The sequence below is a fragment of the Choloepus didactylus genome, chromosome 19 (genome assembly GCF_015220235.1).
Source record: "Choloepus didactylus isolate mChoDid1 chromosome 19, mChoDid1.pri, whole genome shotgun sequence".
NCBI lineage: Eukaryota > Metazoa > Chordata > Mammalia > Pilosa > Megalonychidae > Choloepus > Choloepus didactylus.
This window is the reverse complement of record NC_051325.1, coordinates 61740693-61767240: the sequence shown is the minus strand read 5'-3', so window position 1 is coordinate 61767240 and position 26548 is coordinate 61740693. Positions and strand designations below refer to the sequence as shown.

Genomic DNA, 26548 nt, shown 5'->3' with positions numbered 1-26548 from the left:
GGGTGGGTTGCTTTATGTGCCCGGCAGCCATCCCTCCAAGCTCAGGTCCCCTCCAGGGAGTGTCCCACTCCCACAGAAACGGGCTCACTTAGCGTCACCACCACCTCCAGGAGGGACACATTCTGCCCACCTGGTCAGGTAGAAGGCTCAGGGCTACAGGTGACAGACACCTCCGTGCACTGCAGCCCATCCTGGGACTTTGTCAGGACGCTCCCTTTCCAGCGCCATCGCTAAGTGGGGAGGATGCAGGCCAGGGGCCACTGGGGACCACCGGCAGGCCCCACAGGGGAAGGTGGGCTCAGCTAAGAAGGGGGAGACTCTGCGTCTCGGCCACCAGCTAGGCCCTCCCGGGGCTGCTTCACTACGTGAACAAACACATCCCCTTTGGCGGTGAAGCCCCTTGGCGTTGGCGTTTAGTTCCTGGCAACTGAGACTTGTCATCCACACCCAAGCGCTCGCCTGGCTCTACAGAAATCACACCTTGCTTTGGTATGCCCCAGAGAACAAACTGGGACTTGGGGAGTATGGACATCTGCTGTCCCCACCACCTTCCCAGCTACATGAAAGGTGGGACTAAGGACAGACTTAAAATTCAAACCATGATTGTCTGCTTCTGGCCCCCGGAAAACTGTCTGGTGTGTTTGCATATGAGACGCGAATCATGACTTTGATGAAAGAAGCTGATCTTTTCTACAAAAGGGCATTTCCAACAAACATTGATTAATCTAGCTCCTTATTCTTCTGAGCAAAACAATAGAGAAATCATCGTTTTCTCCCTTATCTAACTACACAGACAACTGCTTGGTGACTTCTCAGATTTATTGAGTGGCAACGCTGGAAGCAAAGGAGAAAAACAACCTGTGTCCTCAGCCGCACTGCAAATAGCTGTAGGGATGGAAGCAAGTCTTGCTACATCAGTGGGAGACAAACAAGGAGAGGTGCGGAGAGGTGAAACCAAAAAAACAAGCAAGCAAAAACGCAAAGACCCTCCTCTCCTTTCAGGAGACTCTCAGAGAGAAGCTGCCTAAGTGGGTTTCCTTAGATTTAATGCAGAATTACTTAAAACTGACTAAACATGTTCCCAGTTTCCTAATTGAAGTTTAAAAAAAAAAGCCTATATTTACACATTGAATCTGTAATGGAATGTTACTTAAATGAATCACAATTAATTGAAATTAAACACAACATAGCATAGATTTTAGTAGGTAATGCAGATAAAATTAATAAGTGGGAATGAAGAGCTTTTTTCCCCCTCACTTAGCAGCTTTCAATATTCTACTCTACAGAATGAAAAAGGGGGAAAATAATCTATAGACCCAGGAAGCATTTTAAAAAGAAAAATAATTGCTTTCATATTAGCACAAATAAAGCCAATTTCTTTTGAACCATTAACGTGTGGATTTTTTTTAAAGCAATAACATTATATTTACTCCATTTGAATGAAGATAAATGGGACTGCAAGCCTCTGGTTCTCAGGCATCCTCGCAGAATGCTTTTTACAGGCACTGCAGCAGGTAATTTCTGTTGTTTTTCTCTATTGAACTCGGAGACGCTTTAAAGGCCCCACGTTGGAGGAGACAATGGGAACTCAGTGAAATGAGCTAACTCTGCCCTTCAAGCAGCAACGTCTAACACAGATTAGGTGCTCAGGGAGGAGCTGCTGAGGGCAGAGTGGCAGACAATGCTCCTGCACCACAGATGAGAAGCCCAGGTGGGCCTCGAAGCGCCGGGGCTGGCAGGTGTCTGGGTCGGTGAAGAGCTGGGTCAAGCGGAGCACACACTTGTCAGGGAGCACAGAGCCTCCAGGGACAAGGAGGGGAAGTCCCCCCCACAGTCACCCCCATGCCATCACACTCCCAAGGTAGCTTCTGTGCCTCTAATGAAGTGGGTACCCTCCTGTCTTCTTCCAGGGAGAGGTAGGAGAAGGGCTCATCTCCCCAAAATCCACCCACCCCATAAGAGCTGTGGCCACGGTGACTTCAGCATTTGGCTCTAAAGGCCAGGGTGGGGGAGTGATGGGGTGGGGGTCAGCCAGCTCCCTCCTTCCTCCCCCCATGTCCTCCCGGCAGTCAGTAAGGGTCTCAAACTAGCCAACTCTACTTGGGCCCAGAGTGTGTGTGAGTGTGTGTGTGTGTGCCTGTGTGAGTCTGTGTGTATGAGTGGATGTGTGTGTGTCTGCATGGTGGATGTGTGTGAGCGTCTGTGTGGATGTGCATGTGAGCATATGTGTGTGCCTGCATGAGTGTGAGTGGATGTGCCTGTGTGAGTGTGAGTAGATACATGTCTGCATGTGAGTGTGAGTGGATGTGTGTGTGCGTGAGTGTATGGGTGCCTCTGAATGTAACTTCATTACATCATGTAAAAATTGGGCGATTTTACATTAAAAATAATTCTTCTGTCTAGAGATAGATTAGCAACAAGGAGCTAGCAGACTCATCACACTATAGTCAAGACTTTTATGGCTCAAGGCACTGTCTTAAATTATATATATGTAAAGCATAAATGATAGCTCAACACCCCTACAAAATGGATATTGCAGTTACCACTACCATTTTGCAGGTAGGGAAACCAAGATAAAGAGGAGCTCGGACACATACCCCAGACCCCAGGACCCCAGGGGTGGGACTCAGGTTTGAATAGGGTGGTCTTGGTTTCAGAGCTGGTGGGCTCAGCTGCTGCACCGAGACTGCCACGGGCTCGCTGGTCCATGCACCCCTATTTTACGGTACTTGCTTGCCGATATTTTTACATGTGCTTTTAAAAAGCATAACCGGTTCTGCAGGAGCCACCAGTCTCCACGTTGGAGAGGACAAAAGCATTCCACACACTTGTCAGCAGAAGTGGAAAGGCTGGGAGCCTGCGTTCTGCAGCAGAATGCACGATTCTGTTTGCATGCCTCCTGACCCGAGCCTGCGAGCTCCTTCAGGGCCCCGTTCTGTGCCTCGACTCCTTTTACCCCCGTCTCCGCTCCCTCTTCCCTTCTTCCCCTTTCCCTCCCTCCTGTTCTCAGCTGGGGCTCCTGCTCCTCCCTTGGAGTCATGGTTTTTATTCTCGCACATCTGGACGGCATTTAGGAGCGAGCAATGAAACTTCCTATTAAACCCGGGGTCTCCTGCGTGCTGAGACAGTGGCGGGCTTCTCCTCCTCACCAGGGCCCCCCGTAGCAAAACCCTCCTCTCCCTCCTCTCCCTGCCTTTGGCTTCAGCAGGCACGTTAGCTCAGCCACCTGACCTCCTAAGCACATAAAATAAATTCACGCCGAGGGGCCCTGGTGTTCAGAGCAGGCCCCCCCGCGAGCAGGGGGTCGCCGCGGCACCGCCGGGGGCGCTCCGGGGCCCGAAGGCGCCGAGGCCCGGCCGGGAACCCGCGCGGCGGGGACAGGGCGCGCCGCCGGCCGCCACCAGGGGGCGCCGTTGCTGCTTGGAAGACGGTTCCGCGGCAAACGCGGCGTCGCGCTTCGTGCCTTCCGGGTAATCAATTCTCAGGGCTTGTTTTTTAACCCCCACCGGAGGTTAAAACAGTTTCATAAAGAGTTTTGTCAGCTCATGGCTAACTTTTGAGGTTATGTGAGGTAGCTGTCAGGGAAAAAAAAAAAGAAAAAAGCAGAGCCGCCTTCTCGGCTCCTGCAAAACCCAGAGTCACGGCGCCGGTCCGCGTGGACGGGGGGGGACTGCGGGCCTCCGTGCTCTTTCCAGCAGGGTCCAGGTGTAGACGCGGCTTCCACGTCTGATGCGGGGGGCCGCGAGGGGCCCCGGGGGAGGACGCCGCCCGAAGCGCGCTCCCGCGGCCGAGCCTGTCCCCCGGGCCGCCCGCCCCGCGACCACCCCCCACCCTGCAAAGCTGCCTGCAGCGCCGCTTGATTTTTCCACCCTGCTCACCCCCCCGGCCGGGGCAGGGCATTTGCACTTTTTTTTTTTTTTTTTTTTCTTTTTCCTGGCACGCAGTCAGGAATGAAGCAAAAGTTAAAATGCACGAGGAGAGGTTAGAAACAAAAGAACTTTACCAGATTGATAAGGAAGGAGAGGAGAGGAGACAGAAAGAAAACAGCGGCGGGGAAGGGAGGGGGCGTCGCGCGGGGACTTATGATTCAGCGACTCGAACGCTTCGAGTTGGTTTTTCAATCTGCCTCCAGCTCGGGGGAGAAAAATAAGGAAATTGGGAAACAAACATCTCCGAGAGTGCTCTGCACCCGGGGGTGCTTAATGAACACTTAATAATTTCTAATGCGAGTACTTATAAAAATGGCTTTTGTCCATTCGCGGCATGACAGGTGCCTCGCAGCCAAACGGGAGAGCTGTAATGACTGAAAATGACTGCAAATGATCGCTAATGTCTATGCCGAGGGTGGTACAAGAACCACTTTTTCATGCCTCTGGAAGTTAAGGAAATGAGCAAGCCAAAATTTTAACTTAGTTCCAGCAAAGTAAAAACCTTAGCAACTCAACTTGGATTCTTTTTTCCAAATGTAAGAACGTGGGCAAGACTCCAAAGGCAGAGTGGGGGCCCCACAAGGTCCACTCCTGACTCCACAGGGCCCTACTGGAATACAAGGAGGAAAAACATTTGGAGAAAACTCCAAGTACTGGAGCCGGCAGACATACTTGCTGTTGGAGCAGTTTCCCCATGCTCCGGGCCAACCTCCTAGGTCGGGGGACAGGCAAGTGTCAGGGGCACCATCTCCCCACCAAGGCCAGGCCCTCACCTGACAGGGAGAATGCCACACGTGTCCCTGCGGCCTGGGAGCACCATGGGCACCCTCCCCAATGCCAACTAGCTCTCCCCCTCCAATTAGTGATGCTTCCCTCTGGCTTCAAGACGTCCTCCCCAAACAAGGTGAAAATCCAGCCCACCCTCCGGCAGCCGTGACAGCCACTACACCTGTAGGGCACGTGACAATTTGCACAGCATGCTCACATACATCACGCGGAACTGGAGCCTCTCATCAATCCACGGGCAATGAGGCAGGTCTTCCTGATAAACATGGGGTTCCTGACACTTATGGGATTGGAAACTGCACCCTCATTTTACAGATGAGGGTCTATGGCAAAGAGAAGGAATGACCCCTGCCCAAAGAACTAGTAAGAGGAAAAGTCAGTCAAGTCTTCTGAATCCAAGAAAAAACCCCTTCCCCTGAACCATGCTTGGCTTTCCAGGGTGCACTGGAAAAGCTGGGTGAGACAGCTGGGTGAGATGGCTAAGAAGGCTTTGCAGGTACCTGTGAAAATAAATAGGATAAAAACAGAACCGTGTTCCTAAAATCTAGTTAGTTATTGAGACCTAACCCCTCTTTGTTTAAAAGGAAGATTAGTAAAAGGTTAGGCAGATGTTCAAGACACATTAGCATCAAAATGCCACTTTCTCCATGACGCAATCAAGAGGCTTCAAAGGGAACTGAGAAGAGAATTACCTTCTCATTATGATTCAGTGTCATTTAATGTCAGTCTGTATATCACCTAGAGATACTTCTCTCAGCTCACCTGGGGAGGCTATTCTGCCCCACCTTGCCACTAGCACCTTTAGTAGAATTAATCCTACAGGCTCACTTGCCTCCAACCCCCAAAGGGCCTGGCCCCTTACGAAGACCAGGTGCCAGGTGGAGGTGGGAGGGGAAGGGCCCGGCCAGGTGAATCCTGCCCCCCTGCATAATTCTGCTGAGGGTCCTCACCCCCTTTGTGCCCTAGTTGCAGGGGGGTTGAGGCAGCAGCCCCGAGATCTGCATTTTTCATCTGGCCACTGGCCCCAGCACTTTCCACAGGAAAATCCTGGAACAAAACTCCAGCTTACTTTGTGGGAGCAGTTTCCATTGCAGGTTTGGGGCTGAAGGGGTGTGTGTGTGTGTGTGTGTGTGTGTGTGTGTGTGTAACACAGACACCCATTTGTCTTTGAAATAGCTACATTTAAGCCTCTCTTTAACCGGAGATGCTGCCCCGCCCTCTCCCCCCAGCCCCTCACTCGACCACCCATTCCTGCACCAGTCATTTTGCCTTCCCACCTTCTCTCGGTGCAGAAATCAGAATTCAGAATGTGCTACAGGAATCTATTACTGACTGCCAAGAGAAACACTTAGCATTTTAGATAAATAAGTAAACAGTCGTTAAGCGCTGTGCGTCTCTGTTTCCAGCAGTTTTGGTGCGGCAAAAATGCTTTATGCTCCAAAAAAGGAAGAAGAGATGATGGAGAGACAGCCTCGGAGTCTCCCGCGGGGCGCGCGCCTCTACCTCCGCGGCGGGGGCAGGGACGGGGACAGAGGGGCCCCGGGGAGGGGGGGGCGCCGGAAGTGCCGCGGCGCCTCCCCCGGCGCCCCCTGTTCCTGCCGCCCCCGCTGCCTTCTCCGCCCCAGCCGGCCTTGTCAGGATCCCTCATTTGGAAGCTTACTCCTATCTGCGCGCTTCCCGCATTGCATTTGTAATGACTTGTTTACCAGTCTGGGCCGGCTCCCCCTGCAGACTGCGCTCTCCCCAAGGACCAGGGCGTGTCGCGTCCTCGTTTGCCCCTTCCTGCTCCCACACGCTGCCTGGCACCGCGGAAAACCTTGGGCTTGTGGGACTGCTGCTCTGCGTCCCGAAGACGGGGGCTGGCTTCACCAGCTCCTGCCCCTTGCTGCACTGCCCCTCTCGTGGGTCCCCGGGGGGCTCTCCTGTCCCCACCGGCACACCTAACCCCATCCAGCCAGGAATAGGAGATGGTTTCCCTGCGTCCCTACAGCGGAGGAGTGGACATCTCACTGTTGCCTCCCTGGCACTCCCCACGCCCAGTCATGGTACCACAGCTCCCTTCTGGGGGACCATCTCTCCCTCACCCTACATCTCCACCACGGAGGTGGCCCCAGCCCAACTCTCCGCACAAGGACAGGTGCATGCCCAGGCAACATACCCAAGTGCCCGGCCCAAGGGAGGCACAAGTCCCGAACCAGGCCGATGAGACCCCGTTTGGGGACTTGGGCTATGAAAGTGGTGAAGTCAGCATGACCCTGGAAAGGCTGGCAGGAACCAGAGGAGCTGGGGACCATAACCCCACAGAAAGCAGAGCCTATCCTGATGATGTCTTTGGAGCCTCTGGATCCAACTGAGCCTGAAGCCACCCTCCACTCTTTCGGTTACATGAGATCATGCATCTCTTTTCTGTCTAAACTGATTTAAATTGAGTTCCTAATACAGGTGTGCAGGGTTTACATTTCCATCTCCAATGACAACATTTTAAATATAAGAAGCAGGGTGTCCGCATGGATAATAAAAACTTGCAGAAGGCAATACGGCTATCATATTGGCAGTCACATCTCTGTGAGCCTTCTCACATTATCCTGGGAGTCGGGACTCAGTCCTCAAATCCCCCAGAAACCAGAAAGGGTGAGAAACCCCTCTCCCTAGCTTCTTTTTCTAATGAGGAGCAAAGATGCTGCTCAGCTTTGGTTAGCACCTGGCACTTCGCGGTCTGCTCTCGGCTCCCCGGTGGCCAGCACCTCCTGGAGCTTTCCAGAAGGTAGCTGAGTAACACTCAGAGCTCAGCAGCCTGCAAATCAGTTCATCTCTTTTGCAAATTGCTAACCAGGTCTAATGAATTGGCTAGGCAGAGAGGAAGTCCTGCGTGGTTCTATGTCATTTGCTGTGTCAGATCTCGCGCCCAGCAGGCTGAGACATCGTGCCTCTGCTAAGGAACAAATCTATTAATATTTGGAGAGAACATCAAATTGTGCCCAGTGGACTTAAAGTTTGGCCAAGAGAAACTCACGTGTCTTATGATCTAAATAATAATAATAATCTTACCAGCCCTCCATGTTTCTTTTCCCCATTGGGTAACTCCAGGCTTCCCCATGGACAGAAAGAGCATGGACCCCCAGACGGGGTACAGACTGGGGTGGGAAAGGTCACCTGTTCACTGGCATGAAAGGTAGCACTCACCTTGCAGGTAAAAAAAAAATTCTAAGTAATGAGCTCAAGAAAAGGAGAGGTACTCTCATGCTACTAGTGGGCATGTAAATTAGGATACGATTTGGAAATATCCAGTAAAAATTAGCAACTCAGCACTCAAACACCCGGCATTTCCTCTTCTTGGGGTCTTTCCTAGAGAAACCCCCAAGTTGTGCCGAAGAGATGTGAAGAGTGAGCCCACAGGGGACCTTGAAGTGGGGACCTATTGGAGATGAGCCAGCTGCCATAGGAGGAGGATGGCTGGGAAAATCGGAGTGCTCCCTCCCACCTGCGTCTACAAGCACAGGAACCTCTCTGCCGTAATGGGGGGCTCTTCGAGACATTGTTGAGTGAGACGAGCCAGCTGCCCGCGAGTGAGAGGATTTACGTTAGACGCGCACACGCTGCTTTCCACACGTACCTTCACGTCTACCAATGCAGAGACGAAGAGCTGGCAGATAGACCCCCAAGTGGGCAGGGGGTGCCGGTCAAAGTGAGCATTACCTTGGCTCATGGGTTTTAATTTGCTAAAAGAAACATCATCCATGATTACACATATAATTCCAAACCCCTAATTGGCCTTTTTTTCCCTCCGTGGAGCAGCACTTTCTCCAGGTTCCTTAACCTGGATGCACCTGGCCCGGGGCAGGGGGGGGGGGGGCTCCTGACTGGGCTCCTCCCCCCCTCCTGCCTTCCCAAGCTGTGCTCCCCTTGTGCTTGGAGTGATCTTCTGGAAACCTAAAGTGGGGGTGTCTCCCCGCTGTTGTTCTGCGAGCCGGGCAGGTTGCCCTGACCCCTGTCACGTCTCCTGCCTCAGGGCGGCTCAGCACACGGGAGCCCTGAGGTGGGGGGACCACCCCTCAGAAGAGGGGGGAGGCAGAGCTGGAGGGGCCTCCGCTTCAGGGAGGCTCGGGGAGCCTCTTCTCAAGTGTCGTGCCACGGCCACTACAGCCAACTGAGTGTGGAGTTTACAACTATACAGCTTACAAAAACTGGAGAAATACTAGGTTAGAGAAAACAAGCCAACAGGGATCCTATCAACAGGAGAAAAAGGGGTTCGTGGACAAGACGGAGGGTCCCAGGGAAGGGCTCAAGCCCCCCAGAGGGGATGGTTTCAGGCACAGAGATGAATAAAACCGAATTACAGAGTGAGAAAACTATCTTCTCTTTTCTATTATCTTGCAGTCCTTCTGGTTAAGGAAAGAAGAAAGTCTGGACTTGGTGCTAAAGCATCTTCCACGCTTCCCAGCATCCCCAGCTCTCTCTTTTTAGCACAGGGAACACACCCAAGCTCATGGCCTTCTGCCCGACAGCAGTTTCCAGCTAGAATTTATTTACTAAAAAGCATCGTTTACAGGGCATTCATTTCTGAACTCTTCTGTTAATGGTTTTCATTCATGATATTGGTTTTCTGTTTACAGTAGCAATAAACAATTTTTCTTTAAAATCAACATATTTAAAGTTTTTATAAGTGACTTGAAAGGAAAGCATAACTAAATAGGTGAAGATACAACAGGATTTCCAAAGGTGGGTGTGAAGGACTCAGAAGGAGAGGATCCTGGGCGTGCAGCTTTGCACCAGGGGCCCTGGCCTCCGCCTATCCAGCTGCAAAATGAGGATAAAAGTCGCTCAGCTCAAGCTGGTGGAAGGGATTAAACATAGACAATCCTCCTGAATTAAAAGTGCCTGCCAAGTTTAGTTACTGAGTGAGTTTTCTAGAACCCAGCTTAGGCACCTGTACTGTGATAAGACACGCCAGCTTCAGGACACCGCAAAGCCATAAACTCGAAGGAGTTTTCATCGTTCAGTACAAACATCTCTCAAACCATATGACTTAAGACGGGTCAGCTGGCACACGGCCGCGCCCGTCCCCTCTTTGGGGTTCCAGTTTTAGACCATGTGCTGGCAGAAGCAGCATGATTTCCATTGTGGCAGCAAAAGCCCAAATAATTAACCTCCACCACCTCGGTGTTCTCCATTCAGTTCTGCAAAATGCGTTTCTAAGGAATATATAAGAGTGCTCTTTATATCACAGATCGTTTTAATGTATTCCAGCATTGGAGCAAATAGAACAGGACTCAGTTAATGGAACGAGTCCTTCTAACACAAGGGATTTTGATATTAAAGGAAAAAAAAAGCTGATATGGCATCAGCTAGAGAGAAAGAGATGTGCAGATAAACACAAAAACAGGGCAAATCTAATTATGAGATTCTTTTTGCAGCCAAGGGTCAATGACTGTGATATTAGAGGCCGGTAATAAGGCTGTCTGCAGATGGGTTTTAAGCTCCCAGAGAATAGAAGGCCCCACTTGAAATACAAACCGAATTCAATGATGCTGCATTCATCCCCTCAGGTCCCACGTTCAGGAAAGAAAAAAGTATTCATTTCACAATGGTGACCTCATCAGGAAAAGTGCATCAGGAATTGTGTAACTGCAACAAAAGAGAATCACTAGTGGCTCTCGCTCAGGAGGTCACCCACTCTGCATAGACATGTGGGTTTTTCAATAGCTTTTTCTAATGGAAAAAATAACACCCAGGTGTCTACACCCATACACATCCATCAAGTTTCCCTTCCTCAATGAACCTTAAGCGTGAGAAGCGAGCAGTGGAAAGAGCATTTGCACAAGACTTGGTGATGACCCTTTCCCTTATGCTAGAAGGGGCAGTTTCTGGTGGAGGGCCACCAGCTGGCTCGAGTGGGCATGCGGCAATTGCCGGATGGAGAACAGACCCCCGGCTCCTTAGCTGGTGTCCAGACAGACTCGGGTGCTCCAGGTGAGGTGGGGAACACCTCACCGAAGTCACCTCACCCATACATTTAACCCACTCCCGGACTTTGGAAGCTCGTCCCCCACCCAAGACACAGCTCTTGCTTAATCCCCACAACAAACCAATCCATTGTGATGCATTAACAGGTATTGAGGCTTCACACTGCAACTGACAGTGGTAAACCTTGCAGGAGCCAGGGATACTCGAAAGTCCCTCCCTCACCCCCTCCACTGGAAGGATTTGCTGTTTATCGTAAAAGCTGCTCAGATGCATGCCTTTTTTCCTCCCCTTCCTGTACCTCAGTGGGTATCAAACATGCCACACATGAGAATTTCTGCTCAGAGCTGTATACACAAATCAAACCATTATGAATGATTTCCAGGGTTTTCTAAGATAACTTTAACTTGAGATGATTTCTGCCTTAAAGGCTGGCCTTGGAAATGAACCCCCACTGAAGAGATGATCCCACAGTAGCACAAGAGTGGACCCTGGGACAAGACATGGCAGGGACATCCTAAGTTTCCAAGTCACCGTGTTTATCTCCCCAGAGGCCTTCATCTCTAAAACTGGGGTGCCCTTTGATGAAGACAATGCTTAAGGTTGAAGGTGGGTGAGTCCACACAACTGAGTGATGCTGGTGAGCCCGCCACCGCCCAAACTAGACACCTGGTGCCTTCTTCTGCTACTGATGCATCTCAAAAGGATCACAGAAACCAGACCTCCAGGCTGCCCTTTCTGTGCTGCACATTCTCCAAGACTTGCAGGCCGGTTTTGATTGTCCTTTCAACTGAGGCTGAGCTTCAAGGAAGCTCAACATAGAGAGAGTACTTATCTTCGTTCAGTTGTTCATTCAACTAACGCTTTCTGAGCCCCTGCTCCTACGTGGGCACCACCTGGAGGGCGAGACGACTGTCAGCCTCACCAACTGACACCATCACTCTGGGGCAAAACCACCACAGAGAATCCACTCCCAAGAGAGATCAAAAGTGCGCAGTAAGTAGTGGAGAATAAAGGACTTTGAGAATTTATCTTGAAAAACAATGAAACTAAAAGCTGCAAAAATAAGCTGGTAAAACCTACAAAGATAAAATAAAAATAAACCTTCAGTTTGTAGGTTATAGTTGTAACTATGAGCTAACCATCAAAATGAACAAAAGGCTGTTCTAATGGTGATGGGAGCAGGATGTGTTTTTACAAAAATAAAAAAAAAAAAATTATATGGTAGACCAATGGGTTATTCTCTACTTTTTATTTACTTTCCTAGCTAGATCAAGAGAGATGTTTCCCCCAAGAAAGTGTCAATTTTTCCCAGGGCTTCTCTCAAGCTTCCCTCGCTTCATTCTCCTGGAGTTATCATCCTGTCAATTTTCTCCTCTTCCTTTGTCACCTAGTCTGATTCTGCCCTTGGTTATGGATCAGTCAGATCTTCCATGGAAACTTCCAGCAATTACATGAAATTCTACACCTTGCACATGAAGTGATTTTACTTGGCAATTTATGTTATACCGTGAAAATTAACCTGAAGGGCAAGGATGAATGCTGATGGTAAACAGAAGGGGATCGGGGGAGAGAGAAAGAGGGAGAAAGGAAGAGAGAGAGGGAGGGAGGGAGAGATGTTTGAGTGGAGCCTGGATTTATCCGCAGTCAGTTTCCTAGGGAAGGTTCCCACGCTGTAACAGTCCCTGCGTCTCCAGTCAGCCTTGGGACTGAATTATGATGTCTTCCCTCGAGTAAACACTTGTGTTCCTGGGGATATGCAATGACATGATATCTAAGAAACGTCTCTTTACCAGTCCCTTCGATGGGGGCACCTCAAGTTTGAGACACTGAGTGGGCAGCCCACAACCCCACGCCTCTGCCCTGATCCTAAACAAACACGGGTGAGGAACGGTGTTTGAATTAGCAATGCTCCTGCATGTTCCCGGTATAGTTTTTAGCCTGGGTTGTCTGGTCAGCTGACCCTACTTGGTATCTAAAAAGAAACCACCAGCTGGAAACGTGAACGGGGTGGATCACGGGATTTAGGATAAAGAAAAAGGTGACTCATTTTTCTGGAGAGTCCCAAAGACTCCAATCAATGTAAAATCTTTAAACTACGTCCTTATCCTCCATAACTCCTTGGGCCTTCTGCTTGCTGACCACTGAGCTGCTGAGCCATCTGTGAATTCAAGTGATCAGCACCAAGCAGCTGAAACAGGTCAAAGTGAGGGGAGCTAAGCATCCTTTCAAAAATATTTTTTAAAAAACACCCTCTTCTCTTGTCCTCATAAATTATTGACAGGAAGATTCTCCAGAAATAGAGGACAAGGAGTTTGCTATAATATTTTGTTTTGGCCCCTGGACACGAGAATTCCTGACTACTTGTTTTGAACGTTCTGCTGATTCTGGTTGGCCTATAAACATCAGGGCCAGAGGCTTTCCCCACCTCGTAATCGGGCAGTTCTGCAGAGTTCATTCTCAATTTGCTGGATTTCATCAAGTGCCCCTTGCATTGCCCTTCAGGAGATCACCCCATCTTTACCCTGCCATGGAGAGCAGGTCCCTGGCCCCAGGCACACACACTTGCACGCCCTTGCACGCACCAGCACACTCACACACAGGTACGGTGAGGTCAGATCCCTCACTGTGAAGCCACCTCTGATCTCGCTGTCTGGGGCCTGCCAGGCCAAAGGGGACTTGAGAAGGTTGTGAAGGTTGTTTGTAAAGGATGGAGGAACACGGCCCAACGTTCAGTTCCTTTGAAGTGACAGCACTTTGTCTTCAAACACCCCACACCCTCAAAGCGCCTGTCACTCCACTGTAAAATATTGATATTGGCAAGCAGTGGCAAGGAACCCCCCCCTTGCTTCCCAAGCAGCATTTATTCGAATGCGCTCCCCCCTCGGCCAGGATGCTGTCGGTCATGATCTGTCAGCCCCCCGGGGGTCTACCCGCCAGCCTCCCCTCTTCTTGCTCCGACACATCAATAAGGAGCAGGGGGTGATTGATAGTTCTTGGGCCAACGCCTCCACCACATCCTGCAGTCCCCCACCTGCCCTTCAGCCGCCATCCTCCAGGCTCTCTCTTCCTGCTGGGGCCAGGGCCTTTGAAAATGGGCACCCGTGACCCAAGTCACTGCCACTCGAATAATAAACATGAAAGCACAGACATCTGCCACCACCTGGGGTGTGGCCGGGACATTATCCGCACGGAGGGTCTCCGTCCCCAGCAGGAATTTGAACCGCAGATGGCCTCTCTCTCTTAGCTCAGCTCTCAGGTTTCGTTTCTGATTTTTTTTTTTTTCTCCTGTTTGGCTCTGGTTCTGATAACCATTCACTGGAGCCCTCAGTTTGCTCTTGGGATGTGGGTGTGGAAAAAGCAACCAAATGGTTATGCTGAGACAAGAAGCATCTAGAGACAGGATTTCTAGAAAAAGAGAGAGCCTCAGGATCTCCAGGGGCCCCTTTTGCCCACATGGGTGGGTGCAAGGGTGAAGAGGACAACGAAAGACCTGAGGATTTCCAGCCTGTCTGCCTGGGTGCACGTGCAAACCAGGAGGAGGCACCCACTCGAGTTGCAGGAAGTACGGGGTGGTGCCCCAGGGCCCCGGGGCCCAAGTGGGGGGCTTGATGGGGTGGGCAGAGCCTGAGTTTCAGCCCCTATTGGTGCAATCCCCTCCACCCCCCTCCAGCCTGCCACGTGGCCTTCTCCTTGAAGAGAGAGGGGTCCCACAGCCAGTACTCCAGCCCCCCAGTGTGGAACAGGCACCAGTGATGGAGGGCAGGGTGATTCTATTTTAACCACCTTGCACTGGCTTAGGTTTGTAATAGCGCTTTCCCATCAAAACTGTTTGCAAACAACGAAGCACAGATGAGGTGCCTTCTTGTACACTGAATTGCTGCCTTGTTCATTTAGGAACACGTTGTACGGTAACTTCCATTCGCTCCCAGATGGGGGGAGGAGTGTTGCAAAAGTGGTACACAAATGGAAATATGGCTGTCCACACCGTCTACCAACTGGCCTCGAGCTGCAGAGCAGCCAGCCCTCCCCAGCTGTCCCGGCCCCTGAGCCTTTACCCACCTAGCCCTCACCCCAGAAAGCCTCTTTCTGTTCTCCCTACATCCCAATTTCCTCTGTACTTCCTAGCCCAGAGAAAGCTCCATCTTACCAAAGGAACCACCTCCCTTGGGTCCCTCCCCCTCGGCCAAACAACTGAAACACTTACTGCCATTTGTCCGGCACTTACCGGGCACTCTGAATATGCCAGTTTTACGCATGTATACTTATTAAGCTGAGGAGATAACAGCAATCAACACCTGTGGTCAGAGTTTGCAAGGTACTTGCCACACGTGGAACCACCAGGGGGATAAGACGGCATTGGCAGGAGAGACGAGGAGACCTGCCAGGGGTGCGGCTCGCTGCTCCCCCAATGTCGTTTCTGATGTGATTCAAGCCATGGCGGGACAGTCTGTCTGTCTGTTGGCAGTGGGGATTGTGTTTTTTTTCCTACTCTTCAGTGCATAGCACAGAGCCCAGGGATGCAAACTGGGAGGGTGATGTTCCCTAGAGGCAGCTCGGCGCCGCCCTCTGGAAGGTGCTGGGAAGGGAGCTGGGGGCCCACCGTCTGGGGCAACTGGAGGAACCCCTGTTGGTCCTGTTGGTTCCACCAGTGTCCACGGGGAGCCTCCTGCCCCGTTTACTAACACAGCGCTGGCTTCCATCTCTCTGCCAGAGCCACAGAAGGTCTTCCGTCTGAACTACCAGCAGTCACAGACACCCCAACATGAATGAAATTTCAAGAACAGGGTTGGGTTTGGGTAAAGTTGGGGATGGGGTCCATAGAAACAAGGAACGAAGAACCAGCCAGCAAGTTCTGTGGCCCCTGCAGAGCCCCCCCCCCAAAGGTGGGGTCCTCAGGCATCCAGAAATCAGACCCCAACTCTATCTTGTGGTGCCCTGAGTCGTGCCCTGCACCTAGGAGGGACTCGGGTGGACAACAGTGGCCTGGGAGTTGGAAAAGTGCCCAGCAAGAGGAAGGGGAACGTGAGGCGTGTCTGGAGAGCACAGGCGTAGCACCCAAGCCACCTGCAGCTGTCACAGGGCATCCTCTGCCCTCAGCACAGGCGAGACCCCACTCTTGTCCTGGGGGTTAGCCCTGAGATGCCCTCCATTGGGGTGGTATCAGCAAGCACACCCCACAGTTCCACTGACTGTATCTCCTGGAGAAGGAGGAGGGTCACCGGCTCAGGGTGCCGTGGAAAATGAAGAAAGAGCAAAGCCAGGACTCCTGATCTGTTTCCGCAGACCCCCACCCCACTGCCTCCCAGCCTCTCCTGGATGGATCTTGATCCTTGAAGCTCTTTAATAAGGACCAGGCTTTCCCTTCCACAGCAGGCCATCGGCACCTGCCTGACTTTAGCTTTCATCGCCCACTGAGGAACAGACAGCCCTTGTCTCCACCCGCCGAGAGGGCTTTGGGGGCTGGGGCTTGGGGAGGTGGGGAGAGCACAGAAGCGCCACGAGCCTGCAGGGGCCACAGGGGCAGCACAAAGTGGTGGAGGAGGCCCCCACCCCCTGCCACAATCTTCAGGGACCAAAACCTCAGACACCAGACCCCAGGGTCAGCCCTTGAGCCACATGGACAACAACCAGTCACAAGGGGATGGTGATTCGGTCACTGCTGGCCAGATGGGGCCCTGAGCCCTTTCACAGATGGTCTCCATCTTTCCCAGTCAACACCCTGCAAGCAAAGCTAAGCCTGGGCTCCTAACTGCTGGGGGACCCTGGGGGAGGGGGGAAGGGCGGGGAAAATTGAGGTCCAGAGACGAGAAGCCATTTGCCCTGGTTGCCCAGTGATTTCAGCTTAAAGTAACCCCTTTCCGGGAAGCAGTCGCCATCAGTTCTTCCTGACCTTCCTCTGGGCTGGGAAAAGGCTCACCCCTTCCCACTTCCCACACGAGCAGTGAACTCTCAGCACATCCCAACAACTTAGATGCCCACCTCCCATGCTGCCCACCAATCCACTGGCCATTCAGCCTCACACTGGTGGAAAAATCAAGCGACCTTCCTTCTTAGAGGCTGGAGACAATGGGGGCACCGAGAACACTCCTCCATGTTTGCCTGGGTGCTGGGGTGACTGTGCCGAGCACTGATCCTGGCCCGCGAGGCCAGCTCGCAAGGACGCCTATGGACCGGGCATCAGCCTCAGCCTCTCAGGATTCCCATCCCGGGAATCCACTACTGTAGAGGCACTGTGATCAGCACGTGGATGCCACACCTGTGTCACTGTCACGTACCTGTCCCCTTGCCGTGCTTGGAGCCCCCGAGGGCAACCAGGGCTGGCTCCTGCTCACCCTGCATCCTCAGCCCCTGGCGGGGTCTGGTACCCGTGAGGGACCCCGTGTGAGACCGTGAAGGAGGCACCTCCAAGGACAGTGTTACCTGCCACTTCTGAAGACACCTGGGGGCCGGTCCTGCTTGGGTCTGGCCTCTCGAGCCGGTGAGGGTGGCAGCCCTTTCTCAGAGCCACCTTGTGCAGTCGGCTGGCTCGCAGCTGAACGCGTCTCTGCAGGAAGCTCCCTCTGTACCTGTGGGCAGAGAAGCGCAGTGCAGTAACCAGCCCGAGAACACCTGCCCGGAAGCTGATCCGCGGCAAAATTGGAAGGGGTGGCACTCGGAGCACACGGCCCAGGTCAGGATGGAGTTCCTGGGGGAGGACAGACTCTCCCTCTAACTGGCCGGACAGCTCTACCCACCCACAACTCACTGTCCCCGTCTGGTGACTCCGGGACGATAATAATACAACTCATGGGCCTGTTGCAGAGATGAAACGAGACAGTGCTTCTAAAATGCTTCCCACACTGCTTGGCACACGGGACATGCTTAATAAATGTTAGTTGCTGTAATTAAACCCTGAGTTATATGGTCTTGCCTACTTATAGGCAGAAGGTTGAGCAGAACTTTCTGTGATGATGGGAATGTTCTATAATCTGAGCCATCTGATCCAGAAGCTACTAGCCCATGTGGCTACTCAGCACTTGAAACGTGGGAGTGTATCTGGGGAGCTGTTTTAAATTTTACTTCATTTTAATGGATTCAGCTAGCCATGTGTGGCAGGCGACCCTCCTGGATAGCACAGGACTGCAGGACATTCTTCAAAAACATTAGCATCACAGACTTTCCATCTGGATGAGCCCTTCGGAGTCTCCTGGCCTACTTGTTCCCCAAAAGGAATATTCTCACTCCAGGGGAAGGACAAGACAGAGGTGGAGGAAGAAAATATTGGAACTTCCATGTATATTTCTTTTCATCTAGACTTTCTGATTTCTGTGGTCAAATGCACTTTGTCATGTGTGGTGAATATCAATAGTAGGGCATATGTATAATTAGTAAACAAATGAATATGCATTTATCAGGGGCAAGCCCCAATTCCATTACTGGTGGGAGTGTGCAACCCACAGCGGAGCAGCCGTCAGGTCTAGCACCCCCATTTTGCAGGCGAGAAGACCAACGCCCCAAGCAGCCCTAAAACCCACAGAATGTGTGGCCCTGTGCTCTGTCCCCTTTCGACAGAGGCCACCATCAGAGGCCAAATCATTGCATGGCTTCAATTTGCATGGCCAGCCACAAAGATTCCCTTCCTTTTACATGCCTCAGTTTACAAGAGTTCTGCTCCCAGTGAAGCTCATCAGAACCATCGGGCTGAGAGGAAAGAGAAGCTACCTGCTTGGCCAACTGCATTCTTCATTTGTCTGAGCCACCGCCAAGAGCCAGCCACGGTCTCCCAATGACCAGGGCTGCTGGTGGGATTTTAATATAAGACCTGCGTTCCGCAGTATCTTCCTGAGCACTGCTTTCTACTGCCAGCAGCAATGGGATCTTTTCTGGGGTCTAGGCGTGTGGGAAAGTCTCCTCTCACACCTGTGCTGGGGTCTCCCCAGCTTGGGCAGGGGCTGTCCTGCCCCAGGGGCCTGGCTTGCTCTTTGAAGCAGCCTGGCTCTGCTTGTCCAGACCACAGACTCCTGAAAGAGCCATCAGAGCCAGGGTAGGGAGAGACAGGGCTGCTGTTTGGCTGATCACAAACCCCTGCTGGGCCCGGGTAGTGTGTGATTTCAAAGTGCAGGGACAAGGGGAAGGAGGTGGACCCACAAGGAGAGCTCCTCTAAGTGCCATGCACCACCTCTGGCCCCAGGTCAGCAAGTAGCTGCCACAGCTTGCAGGTGCCAAGGATGACACAGCTTGAACTGCAGGGCGGCTTTGCTTTAAGAAAATGAACACACAACAGAGTCACCAAGAAAAGCACCAGGAGAAACCATGCCCTGAATTTTGATCTCAGTAAACTGGAATTTGGACCCTTTTGCCCGAGGGGAGAGCCCAAGTGGACCCTGACACTGTTTTCAAAATGATAGTTTGCTTAGTCATAGGCAGTGTCTGTTCCTTTCTCTCCTGGATCCTCCTAGTATGTTTGTGTGCAATCCCTCCCAAAGCAGCAGCACGTGGGGAACAGAATTCCTGGTGGACCGAGGCTGTGGGCTCATTGCCGTCACCACCCATGCAAGGCCTCCCGTCTGGGAGCAGAGGCTGCGGGTGCCCATCTCGGTTGTCTTCACCAGGCTGCACCCCCACGGCCAGCTCCTGGGGTGCCAGCTGCTGAGGCCCACACTTGGCCTTCTCAGGACGGCCTGCTGATGGGAGCGCCTGGCCCGGAGATGCTACCGGAGGGTCCCTTAGCCATTGACTGACAGCCTCAGGGTGTAACAGCTCAGCCCCCTCACCTCCGAGCAGGTGCAATTCACATTCCAGAGCCCCCCGTGCGACCAGGCCGAGGCCGGGCACTCGACGCCACATCCTTGCTCGGCATCCTCCTGTACCTTATCTCATTCCTTTTCGTATTTGACTTCTACTCAAGGCTCTGTCTTTAAGATCTGTCCAGGTTTGCACATCTCATTTACTGCTTTGGGCTGGGCTGGGTAGTGACTTTTTTTTTTTTTTAATTAGCTGCCAGATTTTAAACCTAGCTCCTCACGCGGAGCACCCTCTGCCCTCTTGCTTCCTTTCTACAGGCCTTCCTTTAAGAGCCGACACTATCAGCACTCAGGTGAGATCAACATAGCTTTATTTGTCAGCCTCGTGCAAAACCAATCAGAAAAAAGTCTCCCTGCTCTGAGTTAGCTACAGCAGAGCAGAAGTTGCTGTGAAGGCCTCTTTGCTGAAAGACCTGAGAGAAGGGATGGCTGGCCCAGGTCAGGAGCCCAGGGGCAGCTCATGAGAGAAGCAGGGTGAGGTGAGCAGCACGTCTGGAAGCTGGCTGAGGCCCACGGGCTGCCTCGCTTACCCCAACCCCATGCTGCCCACCACCGCTGCCCCTTTTATCAGCCATGCCTGAGGGAGGAAGACGGATCCAAGCAGGGGGGCCTGCAGATTCCCTTGGCCTGCCTTACACAGGCTCATTCTGGGGAAAAATACGCACTGTCTGTCATATTATTTCTCTTTGTTTCCTCTCTTCACCCTATAGGAAGTCACAAAGCAAAGAGAAATAGAAGTGGAGTGCTAAGACATGGGAACCCTCTGTATCCCACTAAGCAGTGATCTGGGGCCGCTTTGATAAGTCAAAGCTTCCAGGGCTGTGGTGAATGTGACAAAGCGTCTCGGTGCCACCAACCCAGGGACTACGGCCATAGATTCGTGCCTTCACTTCGCTTCATTGAATGAGTAAATTGCCCATTAACTAAAATGAGGAGACACGCCTCAGCCAGATAAGCATCCACTTTATAAGGAAAACTGCTGGATGCCATGTTCTCCCCTTAATGACTGAGGTATATTGAGGGCTTGCAGCGCATCCTTCCCCCCTCTGACCCCCCGTCTCCTCCCTGCTCATTTCGATTCACTTGGGACTGCACGATCCATTGCTCCGTCTCTGGAAGCTTCCTAGAGCTCATCTCTGAGTGTTGCATGCTTCGTACAGCACTGCACACACTTACAAATTAATCAAGAAAATCCAATTCCATGGCCCAGGGCTTGCTTTAGGCATGGCAGAGACGTATTTTGTGAGCACTCTGAATCTCTGGACATCTAGTTACTGTCAGGGCAATTAGGCATCCAAGTATGAATTTTCTCTGTTTTTCCATTTTCACTCTGCAAATGGATCCAGCACTTTTAAATCCCCCCTCCTTTAACTCATGTAGTTTTATAAATAAAAGCAGCCATTTCCATTACAGTGTGTGTATTTGGAGTGGTAGAAAACAAAGAGACAAATGGAACAGAATGGAAAGCCCTGGAACAAATCCCAAGTATAAATAGCAGTTACAATATAACAAATAAGTGGTAAAAATGCATTAACCCAAGGTCTGCAAACTTTTATGTAAAAGGCCAATTAATAAATATTTTAGACTCAGCAGGCCAAATACAATCTGTCATGTATTCATATATACTCTTTGTTGTTTTCTTTTCCTTTCTCTTCCTTTTTTTTTTTTTTTTTTTGGCAACATTTTTAAATTTTAAAAACCATGCCTAGCAAGTGAGACAGTATAAAAACAGGCCAAAAGACACACTGGGCTATGGGCCATAGTTTTCTATACAGACAAAAATAAAAGTAAAACCTTACTTTACACACACTCACACACATATTCATATAAGAATATATATCCTATGTTCATATATAAGAATATATATTTTATATTCATAGAAGAAGCAAATATATGAGAATATAACTGTGTATTTGTCATATAGGGAGATTGGGAGTAAGGAATGATTTCTTAGATAAGACCAAAAAGTAATAATCTTATGGGAAAAGATAGCTACATTTGACTACATCAAAATTTATATTCTTCTTAATGATAAAAGGATCATAAACAAGGCTAAAAAAATAAGATTTCCATTTCCCACACAACAGTGGATTAGAACCCAATCGATGACCACTACACTCATTCATAGTGAAAACAACTAAAAATGTGGGTTAAAATATAAATTTTTAAAAACTTATATTTAAATATATTAATGTCCTGATTAGGTTGTAAGAAATATTTAAAAGTCAAAACCAAGCGAAGTCAGAAATCTCGAAGTAAAAGCTGAGAACTGAATTGAGAAGAGGAAAAAGAAACAAAAGGCAGATAGGAGAAATAAAAATACAAAAAATGAGATGATAGATTGAAACCTAATCACATTCATAGTCACATTAAATGTAAATGGTCTAAACATGCTAATTAAAATGCAGAGATTGTCATTATTGGATTTTAAAAAGCGAGACCCAAACTTCCTAAACAGAAACCACTCCATTGTAAATATAAAGATACAAATAGATTCAAAATACAAGGATGGATGAAAATATACCATAACTATAACCAAAAAGTCTACCTGAGTGTCTATGTGAATATAAGACAAAGTATATTTCAGGGATGATGAGGTTCATTTCAAAGGGATCAGTTCTTCAAGAGACATAAGAATACTAAGCATCCATGAGCCAAATAGCAGAACTGCAAAATATGTACAGCAAAAACTGATAGAACTCAAGGAAATAATCAATGAATCCGCAAGTACAGTGGGAGATTTCAATATCGTCAATAATTAACAAAATAAGTGAGCAGCAACTCAATAAAGACATAGAAAATGTGTGCACCACTATCAGTCAATTTGATCTACTTCACATTTATAGAACACTTTACCCAACAACTGTAGAATGCACAGTCTTTTCAAGTATACGTGAAATATTTACCAAGATACGCTACATCTGCAGCAATAAAGTAAGTCTCAATACATTTTTAAATATTCTAAGTCATACAAAGGATGGCTTAAGAAAAATGAAATTAAATTGGAAACCAGTAACAGAAAGATACCTAGAAAATCCACAAATATTTGGAAACTAAGAGCACAATTCTAAATAAACCATAACCAAAGAAAAAATCAACAGTGAAATTAGAAAGCGTGGTGAACTGAATGAATCTGAATACATACCTAATAAAATTCATCAGATGCAGCTAAAGCAGTACCTAGAGGGAAAATTCCAACACTATGGCTGTATCAAAAAGGAAAAAAGTTCTCAAATCAATGACCTCAGCTTCTACCTTTAAGAAACTAGAAAAAGCAGAGCAGATACAACCCAAAGTAAATGGAAGAGAAGAAACAATAAAGATCAAGGCAGATATCAATGAAATAAAAAACTGAAAACCAATAGAAAAAAAATCAATTAAACAAAAAGCTGATTTTTTGAGAAGTTCAAGAAAACTGATAAACTTTAGACTAACCAGATTAATATCAGAAAGGAAAGAGATGCTATCACTACAGAGTCCACAAATATTAAAAGGATAATAAGGAAATATTTTGAACAACTTTAAGCCCAAAATTCTATAAGTTAGATGGAATGGACAAATTTTTTGAAAGACACAAACCACCAATGTTCATTTGAGAAGAAATAGACAACTTGAATAACTCTGTATCTACTAAAGACACTGAATCTATAGTTAAAACCATTCCTGCTAAGGAAACTCCAGGCTCAGCTGGCGTCATGGGTGGAAGGTAGAACTAATACCCGTACTATACAAACCTTCCCAGATAACGGAAGGGGAGGCAATAGCTCCCAACTCATTCTGTGGGGCCAAAGTGACTGTAACACAAAAACCAGACAGGCATTGCAAGGAAAGAAAACCACAGACCCAAATCTCTCCTTAATACATATGTAAAAATGATTAACAAATTTTGGGAAATCGAATATAACAACATACTAAAAGATATATTTTAGTCTAAGAATTTATATTTAACAATATATAATACATCATGATCAAGTGGAGTTTAACCCAGGAATGCAAGGTTAGTGTAGCATTCAAAAATCAATCGATGTAATTTAATGTATTAACAAATGAAAAATGAATACCCATATGATCGTGCTGAAAAACAATTTACCAAAATCCAACCTCCATTCCTGATTAAAGCCTCTCAGCACAGCAGGAATAGAAGGGATCTGATAAAAGGCATCTCCCAGCGGTTGCCAGACAGGGCAAGGATCCTGCTCTCACCACTTCCACCCAGCACAGCACTCGCAGTTCCAGCCGGTGTGAAGTGGTGAGAAAACGAAATAAAAAGCATCTAGATTGGGAGGGAAGAAGTAAAACTGGTCACATTTGCAGACAATATGATCATCTGTGTTGAAAATCTTACGGAATCAACAAAAATGTTAAGTTATAAGGAGATACAAGTAAGTTTAGCAAGATCTCAGGATTCAAGTTAATATATGGAATCAATTTTATGTCTATATACTAGCAACAAACAATCAAAAATTGACATTTTATAAACAGTCCATACCATCAAAAATATGAAGCATCGATAAACCTGACGAAGGGCATGTAAGGGCAGTATGACGGGCCGAGACATACTAAAGCAGATCGAAGATGGAGATACGCCATCGTCACAGATCAGAGGACTCAATCTTGTTAGGGTGTCAGTTCTCCCCACATTGAGCTGTACATCTGACACATAGCCAATAAAAATTCCAACAGGCTTTTTTTGTAGAAATTGATACCCTGACTCTAAAATTCATAAGGAAATGCAAAGGATGTTGTGCCGGTTTGAATGTATTATGTCCCCCAGAAAAAGCCATATTCTTTGATGCAATCTTGTGGGGCAGACATAATAGTGGGGATTAAGTTGGAATGTTTGGATTAAGTTGTTTGCATGGAGATACACCCCACCCAACTGTAGAGGATAACTGATGGGATATTTCCATGGAGGCATGGCCCCACCTATTCAGGGTGGGCCTTGATCAGTAGAGCCATGTAAAACATGCTGACTCAAAGAGACTGAACAGAGTGCAGCTGTGAGTGACGTTTTGAAGAGGAGCAAGCTTGCTAGAGAGGAGCGTCCTGGGAGAAAGCCATTTTGAAACCAGAACTTTGGAGCAGACGCCAGCCACGTGCCTTCCCAGCCAACAGAGGTTTTCTGGACACCATTGGCCATCCTCCGGTGAAGGTACCTGATTACTGATGTGTTATCTTGGACACTTTATGGCCTTAACACTGTAACTGTGTAGCCAAATAAACCCCCTTTTTATAAAAGCCAATCCATCTCTGGTGTTTTGCATTCCGCAGCATTAGCAAACTAGAACAGATGTAAAATGGCCAAAACAACTTTGAAAAGAGAAGAATGAAGTTTGAGAACTTAAACTGACTTGGAGACAACTTATAAAGCTAAGGTAATCAAGAGAGTGTGGTATTTGAATCATAATAGATGAATAAATCAATGGAACAACATAGAGAGCCCAGAAATAGACCAAATATATATGATCAACTGATTTTTACCAAAATTCAAGGGAAATTCAGTGGAGAAAGGATAGTCTTTCCAACAAATGGTGCTGGAACAATGAAATAGTCATATGCGAAAGAATTTAAATCCAATCACAACACCATATACAAAAATTCAGTGAAAGTGGATCACAGGCCTAAACGTAAAACCTAAAAGCATAAAATTTCAGAAGAAAACTCAGGAGGAAAATCTTTGTGGCCATGGGTTACAATGAGGATATTTTATTTATGACACTGAAAGCACAATTGACAAAAGAAAGAAATTTTGATAAATTGAACTTCATCAAAATTAAAAGCTTCTACTCTTTGAAAGATGCTGGAAAGAGAATACAAAGACAAGCCAGAGACTGGAAGAAAATATTTGCAAATCACATATCTGATAAAGGACTTATAACCAAAATATATAAGGAACTCTCAACACTCAACAATAAGAAAGCAAGCAATCCATTTTTTAAAATGGGCAAAAGATTTGAATAGACACTTTATTAAAGAAGATACATGAGTGACAAATAAACACATGTGAAAGATGCCCAGAATCAGTAGTTAGAAAAATGGAAATTAAAATTACAAGACACCACTACACATCTATTAGAATGACTAAAATTTAAAATGACTAGACCCAGTGTTGTCCAGGACATGGGGCATTCAGAAGGCTCAGGCCTGCTAGTGGAGAAGAAAAATGTCAGCAATGCTCGGAAAACAGTTGGGCAGCTTCTTAAAACACTGATCCTACATCTACCACATGACCCTACCAGTCCACTCTTCGGTGTTGACCCAAGAGAATTCAAAGTATTTGTCCATACAAAGATGTGTACATGAATATTCACAATAATTTTATTTGTAACAGACCAAAAACAGAAATAAACCAAAAGTCCACCAACAAGTGAATGAATAAACCAACCAGTGGTACACTATTCACAAGTAAGATGGAGGCAACTGATGACGCACGCAACACATAACCATGCTGAGGCAAACAAGCCAGGCCAAAAAGAGGAGATGTAGGAGGATTTAATTTCTACAAGATTCTACAAAATGGAAACTAATCCAAGGGGGTGGCAGACAGCAGGGGTTGCCTGGGATGGGAGGGTGGCAGGGGACGGCGGAGGGGAGGGATGAGACAGAGGCATGTGGAAGCTTTCGAGGGAGACGGATATGTTCATTGTCTTAATTGTGTTATTAGGTTCACAGGTGTATACAGATGTCAAAACTTATTAAATCATACACTTTAAATATGTGCAATTTATTAAAAGTCAATTATACCTCAATAAAGCTGTTTTCAAAAAAAAAAAAACTCAGAGTATCAAGACAATTGGTAAAATTTTAAAGATACATCTGAGCAGAGTATCCGGATTATAGCACAGAGAGACACATTTATTGAAAACAAAGAGCAGTTAAGAGACATGACAGAGGCGTGAGAAGGTCTAACGTACGTTATTTCAGGGTTCCAGAAAGAGAGGAGAGAGAATGGTAGAGAAACGATACTTGAAGAATGATGGCTGAGAATTTTCCAGATAGATGTCAATCCATAGGTCACGAAGTCCCATGAATTCTTAGTGGAACAAATAAAGGGAAGCACGTACCCCTATACACATCTAAGTGAAA

At 48.4% G+C, this 26548-nt stretch overlaps 1 protein-coding gene across 5 annotated transcripts in view; it reads right to left on the bottom strand.

The window, feature by feature from the left end:
• ZNF831 (zinc finger protein 831) overlaps nt 1-26548 on the bottom strand; it is a 97232-nt gene that overhangs the window by 24171 nt on the left and 46513 nt on the right. For 4 of the 5 annotated variants that reach the window (XM_037811866.1, XM_037811864.1, XM_037811862.1 and 1 more), the window contains one exon: nt 17100-17245. In XM_037811866.1, coding sequence (XP_037667794.1) covers nt 17100-17245 — 146 coding nt within the window. Of the gene's footprint in view, nt 1-16758; nt 17246-26548 lie in introns of those variants that run through there. The other variant, XM_037811867.1, reaches the window with a different exon arrangement.